At 36.9% G+C, this 10,821-nt stretch overlaps 1 protein-coding gene across 1 annotated transcript in view; it reads right to left on the bottom strand.

Annotated features, from left to right (window-relative positions):
• The window catches only part of CCDC93 (CCC complex scaffolding subunit CCDC93), a gene marked incomplete at its 3' end in the record, with an annotated part of 30,096 nt that extends 19,341 nt beyond the window's left edge, over positions 1-10,755 (bottom strand). Inside the window, exons 1-6 of the mRNA XM_010177412.1 lie at positions 10,669-10,755; positions 10,033-10,146; positions 8,222-8,316; positions 5,546-5,657; positions 2,612-2,710; positions 2,321-2,377 (exon numbers count right to left, since the gene is read on the bottom strand). Coding sequence (XP_010175714.1) covers positions 2,321-2,377; positions 2,612-2,710; positions 5,546-5,657; positions 8,222-8,316; positions 10,033-10,146; positions 10,669-10,755 — 564 coding nt within the window. The remainder of the gene's footprint in view (positions 1-2,320; positions 2,378-2,611; positions 2,711-5,545; positions 5,658-8,221; positions 8,317-10,032; positions 10,147-10,668) is intronic.
• Between the last annotated feature and the right edge of the window lie 66 nt (positions 10,756-10,821).

A 10,821-nucleotide genomic window follows, 5' to 3' on the forward strand; every position in this document is an offset into this window, starting at 1 on the left:
TACAACACAAACTATTATTTTCAACAAGCAATTCCTGCACCATAACATTGCTGAAACAGCTTTCAATCTTTTTCAAAGACAACTAATCCCAAAGCAGAGATTTCAAACAAGTGAAAATAGACAGTATTCCTTGGCAAGTTTCTCCTGAATTTGTCAGTTACCCTTTGCAATTTTTACTTCATTTCTAATCTCAATTTCTGCCATCTTTGTTTTCAGCTATTAAATCTTGCTACATTTTTGTCTGTCACATGAAAAAGCTTTTTATGATCAAGAATCAAAATGTACTTTCACACCTACAGAAAACCAATGTAAGTCATAAAAGTAATTATAGCTTTTATGGTGGCTATCTATATTACACCTGTGCTATATAAAATGTAGGCATCATACCATAAATATTAGTCTTAGCATCAGATAACTGAGAAGCTGAACAAAACCACTGTGAGATAATCTCAATTCACTAGATAGTCACCTTTCAGCAGCAGTAGTTCTTATTCCAATAACCACTACTTATATTTAATATTCCCTTTTCTAACCTGATGGTGACCATAAATCTCAGGGTACTGTCCCCTTGAGAAGAATGGGGTAGGTCCTTAGACCAGAGTTATAATAATGAATTCAGACAACAGACTAATCTTCCACACTTGCTGGTCCTCTTTCAGGAAAGTGGATTTCTCTTCCAATTCCAATGGATAATGATTTAAAGGTGACCTGCAAAAGAGGCTTCATCTAATAACCACCTTCACCTTCTTCCAACTCCTATGGATTGACAGGAAAGCTTGTGCACTTTCTCCCCTGAAAATTCACTGTGTTCCTCTAGATTGCAGTCATGCCTTGTTGCCTTAACAGATCTCATGAACGAGTCTTCTGTTAAGAAGATCGGGTGCCAGCTGTAGAGGATATAAACCTGACAGAGATCATATATTTAAGGAAGAAGTATTTGTCTAATGATATCCTGAGCAGCGATGAACAAATGTCAAAACTTTATCTACCATAAAGAAGCCCCTGAAAACTGGAGATCTGTGATCCAGAGGAGATGACAGAATGTATCTTTATCAACCCTGCAGATATTCAGACAGACGAGATGAATGGTGCCAAACACTATCAAATTTTTAAGACTGTACCTTGTTTTCCTTGCTTTCCATTAACTGTTGTATTCTTGGACACTGAATATTAAACTATTCCCTTAGCTGTAGAAGCAGACACATGCATACCTAATTCCAGGAACATGACCTATGAATTTTGAAGTAACAGCTCTAATACAGGGGGCAAGTGAAAACCAATTCACTGGTTTCAACCAGCAAACACACACCTGATCTGGCATGTATGTACCTGCTTCACTTTGAGATGTTATTCTCTTCGAGTTCTAAAAAGCCATTTCAGAAAACACGCAGGTAGATATGTAAAGGAAACTCAACCAAGCACCATGGGACTTTGGACAAGGGACTTGACTAGACCTGACATCTACTACGTAACTGCACACTGAAAGTAGATTTCATTCCTTCTTTTCAGACAAGTTCTCCCAAACAAAGGCATTAATGAAACAGAGTAAATGTAAAAAATCTAATTATTAGAACATAAAAACTAAGCCTTGAAACCAGCTCTGTTCCTCAGCAACCAAAGGGAACCCTTCATCATTGTTAATCAAACATCTTTTTCTTTTTTTTTTTTTTAACGACACTAAAAATTGTAGCTACTTGTGTCTCATAACAGCATTGTGATTACTTTGTTTCTATCTGTTCAATGACAAGGTTGGTATCAGCCCCTTGGATACAGAATCTTTAATGCTATTTAAAGACAATACCAGTAGAAAATGGACACACTTGAAACACAGTTATTCTGAAAAGTGAAAATAAGCCGAAGCTCAATGAATTTCAAGTGTTACTTGATACAACACACATTTGGAATTTGCTTTCTTAGAAGGGTTTGCATTCTCTCTCAATTTAAAGGGTTAGAAAGGGGCACAAACAAAACAATAATACCCACTTACAGTCCAACTGCTGATGCTTCAAACAAACACTGAATTTGCTGAGGGTTTAATAGTCTGTAAGCTACTTTGTGACTTCTGTTTAATAGTGTAGAACTCCACACTCTCTGTGTAGGTACTTGATACAGTTTACCTACTTGCACAGTGAACACCTTAAAGGTTTTCATTTGATAGACTGGCATTTGAGACCTGTTCTAAGAATGTAGCTCAACATATACCTTAATTGGGACCTTCTCATGAGAAAACCCAGGCTTGGCTGCATTAAACAATATTAACCACCAGCATTTAATTACTAAAACCACTTGCTTCTTGATCATAAAAATCTAACATACTTACATAGATATCAGTAACAGTTTTGATAGCCTTCTCTTTTCTTTGTATAAATTCATCATCCTGCAAGACATTAACAGAGGTGATTAAAAATACCAGGAACTGAGATTAAATCTCAACCATTGTAATGAGTTCAGCAAACAAAGTTGTCAAATAGTTTCTAATTGAGTTGTCCAATTATTTGGTAATAATGATAGTAAAGGCAACTCTGGTATGTTGTGCTGATTTCAGAGCTGTGAAGCTGGTACTGCACCTGAGCATTTGACATAACAGAAACAAGAACTGGCTTGATCTTACCTCTGGTAGTCTATGAGTTTTCTGAAACTGTGATATAGAGTAAGAACGGATGTAGTCTCCCATTTCTTCCCTTGTTTCTATTGCACGTTTCACCAGCCACTGAAATAATAATTTAAAAAGTTTGTATCAGTGGAAAGGGGAAGAGTAACAGCAGCAAACACTGAAGTGTCACATAATTATTTTTAATACATTATAAAAGCAAAAAGCGCATTTTAGGCACACAAACAAGAATATTTATTTGTAAACATGGTAACTCTGTGACCTACTCCTAACAAACTGATTCAGCATTAGCTATGTTATAAGCTTCATGTTTGCTCTTCTTCTATGTACTAAAAAGCTCAGTAGAGGAATCAGATAGTGCATATGCTAGGAAACCACATGGCTCTTCGTAAAATCAAGGTTTTACATACAAAAACCTAAATACTCTTCATCCTATTGAACTATATTTTTCAACATATATGTGCACACAGGTCCATCCTTCTCTACTCCAAGGAAGCCCTCAGGAGTGTACTTTAAAACAAAGTCCAGGTGGCTTTTACAGTCTGTGGGCTGTGGTATGGACTATCCTACAAAGCAAGCTTGAACTGTTCACAGCACCCAGCTCTATCAGTCTGAGTGGGAGGAGATGGGCTGGAGCTCTGCTGGAATTTGATGCAACTAGAAGCTGAAAGGAAGATGTTCTGGGCTTTCAGTGGCAGGACCCAACAACGAACCTGTCTTGTATCTTTAGTCCATTACACTCTGACAGAGGACATCACCTGGAACATGACCTCCTCTTGTCAATCTCTCCTCTACCCCAGGTAGAAGCCATTACAGCTAGGTTATACGCATTTCTACCAAATTTTCCTACTACAGATCACACACTCTTTTAAAAAACTACAGCTCCACCATGAAAAGACATATCTTCAAGCCTATGAAGTGTTCCAAGAACCACATGCCTGTATAAGAAAAAAAGAGTTCTGACATTTATAAGACCACACAAAAAGCCACAAGAGATTGAAGAACATCTTAAATAATGCTGCAGAAGATAAATCTCATGGGTTGTTGACAGCCTGTACAGGAGGTCACAGAAGAGATCAGATCAATCTTGGGATCTACGTCTGAACCAGCAACAGTTTTCTGTGCTATAACTATGAACCCCTGGAAAGTGAGGGGAAGCTGATGACAAGAGAGATGAAAATGCAGACTGTTAACTACAAAGCGCATCTCAACACAAGATTGTGTACATACTTTTCTCTGTGAACATAAACAGAATTTACTAGGAAGAACAGCATCATTTCTGCCCAGGGGAATTTTTTTAGTTTTTTGTTTGGTTGTTTTTTTTGTTTTGTTTTGTTTTAAATTCTGCTACAGTCTATGGCAGTGAGCCAACTCTACCTAATTTCTTCCTGTAGGGAAGGATTAATCTAAATTCCTCCCATCAAGTTTGCCAGAGTAGCTTGCACAGTGCAAGAACTATTAGAACACAATGCCAGGTGGAGGAAAGAGCTTCTGTATTATTTGGGGACTGATGAGATTTACTGAAAGCAAGTGAAATCTTGAATTTAACAAGGCATTGAGTGAAGTGTCATTATGAAATACACAATTCCTACATTTCCATAGCATGGTCAGCCTTTTATAGCTCTTGCAAGGTCTTTTTTAGAACACAGTACAGAAGCCAATTTCCTCCCTGCTTAGAATTAAAGTTTCTCCTTTCCAGAGGTAATATCCCAAGTCAGGATTTTGGATAAAGCAGGTCAGATAAAAGAATAACTAGAGCTATAGTTTTTATAGCAGGAGTAATAGTTCATGTTCTCACTTTAGGAGGAGAATTATTTTTCCTGTGAGAGAAAAGTCTTATATTCAATAAATGTAACCATTCATTATCATCATCATTATCATCAAATGATCAAGGCCAGAAATTCACCTGGGTTGGGATTTTTTTTTTTTTCTGGTAGCAAAATACAAGTTTAGAAGTAAAAACCCACATTAAGAAGATACAAACTTTCCACCTTAGGCAGCATAAGCACAGCTTGAAAGCTGTATAACAGGAACACACACCATACAACTTTTTGTGGGGAGTGCAGTTAAGTGTGGTTTTCCTCAGGAGACTTGTACTAGAAAGATAACAAGAAAGGGACAACAGGAAGTTTTCCCCATTTCTTACAAACTGGAACTTACATTAAACTCTTTTACTTGCAAAATTCCTTCATGGACAAGAGGTAAGGAGATATATAACCAAAAAGACGCTTGCTTAACAGTCTTTTCCTTATTTATCAAAGACTTCTGTGTGCAGATGAAAGTAAAATAAAAAAATGATAACGACATACCAAGGATTCTCAAGATACCACACATAACTGGAACACATCATATGTTAGCTTAAACCTTAATAAAATGGAGAACTATGGTCAGTTAGTGTTGCTCAACAAATAGACAGTAATAGGGTAACACGTCAGAGCAATTTATTTTTCCACCCATACAGTTTTTAAGTGATAGGAATAAAGGATGAATTATGCTTAAAGAAACAACTTCAACTGCCTTTCACCTTATTCATATCTTTTTGATTCAGTGGCTATCTGCTTAACTTCCTCTATAACATTTAACATAAACTGTGAGATGTTTGTTCTATTTCCTAGTCTGGCAAAGTAGATTATCAGATTCCAAAACAAGTATTTAAATCAAAATTTAGTTTCTTTAAGCAGATGAATTCCACCCATTACAAAGAATTTAAAGAGTTTGTTTTGTGTTTTTCTTAAACATGGATCAAAGAATACTTAAGAATTCTATCATCTACAACGTCTCTCAGTTCTTTGAAAACATCCATTTAAACTATTTATGATTATTAATTCTCAAGTGAAATAAAGAGCCAAACAATAATAAAAATATTTGTTAAAATTTTTATGCAAGTTTTATGGCCTTTTTCAGCAAAGTATCGATACATCACAAAATTATTACCTGTACAACAGGAAATATGTGAATGAAATCCAGTCCCTGGATCTGATGTGGTTCCAAACGATGAGGACACTTCATTTTTGGTAATACTGACACAATTTTTTCAGTTAAGGCACTATTATAAAACAGCAAAAACACACATGTATATATATGCTACTGTAAAGTACGAATTATTTTTGCAAATAGTTTGTAGTTAGGAGGTTCCCTCTAGTGGCTTCCATTGTCTACAGCTGTGCAAAGCATCAAACTTCCATTTACAGAATACTTTTACATTGTACTATATATATAATTAGTCTGTGAAAAGGTGATTAAAGCCCTGTTGCAGACTCCTAGCCTGTGATTTCATTTATAGTATTACACACAAAATTTTAAGATCTGCATGTCTGGTCAGATGAAATGCTCAGGTAACATACATCTAAAACCACCTTTGCATATTATAATATTTGCACGCATGAGAAACACGTGTGCTTTAAGAACAGTTAGACTAAATAAAAGATATGCCCTCAAAGAAAGTCCAGAATCAAATGTAAGGACTTAAAAAATTGTTTAGCAGAACTCCCAAAATACATCTTGACATTACTACTGAAACTTTATTAATTTATATATATATATATATATAAATCACACCTAAAAGCTATATACACAATATACTTCACACAGTTTTGAAGTAAAACTGAATTTGCTGGCCATCTTCTTCTACAGCTCAGGTAAGAGCTGGTAAAGAGAAAGGATTACCCTAACACAAGGGATTCATCTACAACAACACCATCCTGCTTCCTCTGAATTCCTTATTTTAGGGCAAGGTGGTTTTTTTGCTGACAGTGCTGACAAGCACATTTTTAAAGCAGGTGTCAGCAGTGAGGATGAACACTGTACTGGGAAAATGAAAACTATTTTTTCCATGAAGGAAAACACTTAAGTGTTCCACTACTGACCTCAGTGATACTCAGTACTGCCCAAAGGGACAACTGATGCTCTGGAAGAACAGAAGGGGAGCAAGAGATACACGACAGAGACTGAGGTCTGGGAACAGAGCCTGAAAAGTTATACTTAAAGAGAAGGGAAAACTTTGACATAGTTCTTATAAGGCAATTTCTACTATGGCACCATACTAATATTCTACAACATGAAAACAGCAGCATTTCTCAACACAACCAAAGCAAACACAATTAAAAAAAAAAAAGAAGTTATTTATCCAGTAGATGCAAGATCCTTTCCTAATGTATGTTTTCATGCTTATTTCAACCCAGAAATTAAATAACAGGACACCATCAAGATGTCTTCAGAATAATAATGAGAAAACACAACTTTTCCTTATCTTAAGAACATCACAGAAGCACTGAGCCACTACCAAAATAAACATTACATGGACATCAAAACAGCCTATGTTTGTGTGACTCTGAACACTTTAGGTTTACAAATAAATCATTGTTGCTGTTTTGGGAGAGAAGCCTGGTTTTTGTTTTGCATCCAGCAAGCTGGAAAGATAACACAACATTTGCAGAACAACTTAACTATTTCCTATCCTGCTCTTCTTAAGGACTACAAAGATGGCAGTTATAAAAACTAGCACCACCATCTTCATTCCTAGCCTTTACTTAATTCTGTGCACTTCACAATGCTTTACGTACTTAGTTGTCTATGATGATTTCAGCCTCTCCAAATTAAATGACAATAACCACAAATCTTTATTTTTAAATGCATTCCAGTCTTGCTGATGCTAAAAGACTTTCAAGAAAACAGCACAGAAAGATGTTCTTTTCAACTACATTAAGAAAACAAGTCTGTTCATGCAATTGTAACTGGACAGGCTATTCTTACTTCCTGCAAATTTTAATTATGGCTCTTTTATCTCAGAAATCCATAAATAAATACTGTAGTTTAGAACATATTCCCTTTCTCGGCACAAACAATTTTACAGCTTCCCCAACACAGGAATTAGCTGGCTTATGAGCAAATTCCATGCATAAGAAATAAATCAAAACAAAATGGTCTCACTGGGTCACTATCAGGAAGGAACTCTTCCTCAGTATGGGGCAGGTAACTGTTTCAGCAAGTGTTATGCTTTAAATTCTGCTTGAGGATGCCTACAATTCCAACCCAGAACCATAAAGGAGAATCAGAGGTTATTTACACAGCAAAACTGCTGACACAGAGAACTTAAGGAAGGTCCTCTAATGTTGCACTCCCGTTTCCAGCAGCGTGGTCTCCCTCTGCCCGTTGTTTTGGCCTCTGCATCATCCCCTTGTGCCAGCACAAGCATCTGTGCAGCTGCAGAGGGAACTGGATCCAGGAACTGATTCATGTTACAGCTATTTTCCTTTTTTTTTTTTTGGTAGGTTTTAATCTGGATCACTTTCCAATGCAGTTCAATGTGGAGCCACATAAATGCTTCCACTGCTTAGTAGGGATATAAGAACATGGCAGCCCAGAGTAGAATAGCACTGTCCTTTTTTGGAATGAGTTTTTTTCTGGTTTTAGAGTTTGTGGAACTACAGTTTGAGAAACTCAGAAACCAGTGCAATGTTTTGCACATGAGTGGTCTTGAAAAGCAGGAAACTTGGACTAAAAATCTGTCTTATAAACAAACAAATACCAGGTAACTTCCTCTCACCCCACCCACTTCTTCTTTTCAAAGAAAAAAAAAAAATAAACACAATTGCCATTTAATCAACTTACATTTTTTGACCAATAGTAGAGTTTTCTTGAAACAATAAATCAACATCGATATCAAAGCTGCAAGTAGTGATACACCACGTCATGCCACCTACCACCTAGCAAAGGAGCAACGGCATGGTTAGTTCCATTTTAATCTGAAGAGGAAAAACCAAATACATTTTAAAGGCTTTATTTATTTTAGAAACTACAGCTTACTATTTTCTCCATCCTCAGTATTCTAATATAGGGATTGAAATACAAATAGATAGAATACATATATCAACTTCTACATACAAGTATACAAGGAGACAGAAAAAGAAAACCAGAGTAGTTAGTCACATTCTAAATTCCTCTCTTAGCTTTGAATATTAGCTTTGAAACAGGTCTGAGATTTATTTTTTTTTAAAAAGAGATAAAACATGTCAGTATGGTGAATGTCACTATCTTTAAAAAGTGACCATATCAAAATTTTATCAAGGATAATTTCAGTATTCACATATTTACCTCTGCTACTATTATTCTTTGCTTGCTGACACACGCAACATTAAGTGCTAGGCACTGTATCAAGACAGTAATGGAAATCCTCAGCTCTGTAGAAATCTCTATTTCAGGCCCTATTCCTACAGATAGTCAGGCATATTTAAACTCCTGAGCCATTTCACCAACTCTACATAAATTACGTAAATATTTAAAGACAACCTTGCATAAATATATGCAATATAACTGAAACACATGCAAAGGTAAAGAACAGAAAACAGGGATTAAAGTCTGTAATAACCAACCAATATCACACAGGAAATTAGGGTGTTCTACATAAGGTTTTTAACACATCTTCTGTCTCACATTCCCCTCTGAAACAGTTAACCAGTATCCCTTTTATATGAGCAGCTACATTATTTTCAATACCGATGCTCATTTTTGTAGAGGCTGGGCATTGCCATGAATTGGGAACTTTGTACTTGTACCTAGGCAAGTATAAACCTGATGCATCCATTTCTACACATAAAGGCAACAATACTGCATCCTAAGGCAGCCTCCTTGAAACCACTTTATGTCTGTGTGCACAGCCTCCAGAACGGCTAAAGGTCAGTAATGCCAAGCAGTTTGAAGAAACTAAAATTGTATTGCAAAGCAGGGCTGTGCTATGATCAAAGAAACAGCAGAAAACAGAAAAATCCATTTCAACACTGCTGTAGTTCTGTGTTTTCCAACCTTGGTCCAGGAATTTCTCACAGAGTCAGCACTAAAACAATTCAAAAGTCTCTTTTCAACCTGAACTTTGCTCACTGTCAGTAAAACATGCTTCCTGTCTAGGACAATGAAAGGTTAACAAACACGACATTCTAAAGATATGTAAAAACAGCCCCAAAATAATCTCACTAGGCTAACTGTTGCATTATAACACAGAGCCTCTTAAGACAAGTATTTCTTCATTTCCCATTAACTAAGACTTCTCTTTAGACTTACCATGCTATCTCCAAGTATCAAGTCTTTCTAGCTATTCTAACTGCAGCTGAGAGAGCAAAATTCCCCATATATGACTCTAACTTAGGCCATGACACCCACAAAAAAAGTACACCAGCAATCAGCTTGCATGCAATTGTCTCCTTTAAAACAGGTCTTGCTGCACAAAATCATTTTTCAAAACTGAGGAGGTCCTATCTGTCTGAAACTGGATCATCTGCAGAATTATTTACATAGAAAAGCCTCATATGTTGCAAGTGGGTTTATTTTTGTTTTTAAAGTCGTCTAGAACTGTTAAAACTAGCAAAAAATATGTAATCCACATATACTTACAGAAGGTTTTTAAAAAAATATTGCATTGGTCTCACCTTGTCAAAGGGTGATAACCCCTTGATTCTTGCTCGAAAATACCCAGCCGCCACCAACAGTTCCAAAATTTCAGTCAGCTTGATGTTTTGTTCCTCATCTTCTCTTGTTTCAACCTGACAAACGAACAATGGAACGCTAATTCACTGTTTCTCTTTCTTTCTTTAAGTGAAGATTTCCCAAACTTTATTTTAACACAGATGACATATCAGGGAAACCCTTGACATCCGTTAGTTGTTAATTTTAAAGACATTAAAGAAATAAGCAATGCATTTCTACATGGATTTAAAATCACATTTTTTTCACCCAGTTAAATACTTTAATCCTCTTGTGTTGCTCAAACTCCTCGACCACTGTTTACTTCTAGGTTAATTTACTCTCCATTTTGTATATTTCTTTCAATTTCACGGTTCACAAAATCGTACACTTCACATTAACACTTCTATGAATCTCTTTACAAATCCAGGAGGTGAAATTTGGGCGGAATTCCACTTTTTGGGTAATGCAAAGTGAACTCTGCTGGGCAGCCTGGCCAGTGTCCGTGCTCCAGAGCCTGCCCAGCACAGCACCCGTGTAAGAGCGCTTCTCTCCACGCCACGGGGTGAAACCCCACAGCTCCAAGACTGCACACGATTTACCGAAGGCACAGAGCACCCAGACACCTCCGACCTCGGCCGGAGAGAGGGGTCCCAGGGCTTCAGGTCACCCCCTCTGCCGGGGCCCATGATGCCCCCTCACACCTCCCTCTTCCCCAAAAGCTTTTCCACAGCCTCCTCCTCCCCTCCTCTCCC

Source organism: Antrostomus carolinensis, unplaced genomic scaffold (assembly GCF_000700745.2).
Source record: "Antrostomus carolinensis isolate BGI_N321 unplaced genomic scaffold, ASM70074v2 scaffold20271, whole genome shotgun sequence".
Taxonomy (NCBI): domain Eukaryota; kingdom Metazoa; phylum Chordata; class Aves; order Caprimulgiformes; family Caprimulgidae; genus Antrostomus; species Antrostomus carolinensis.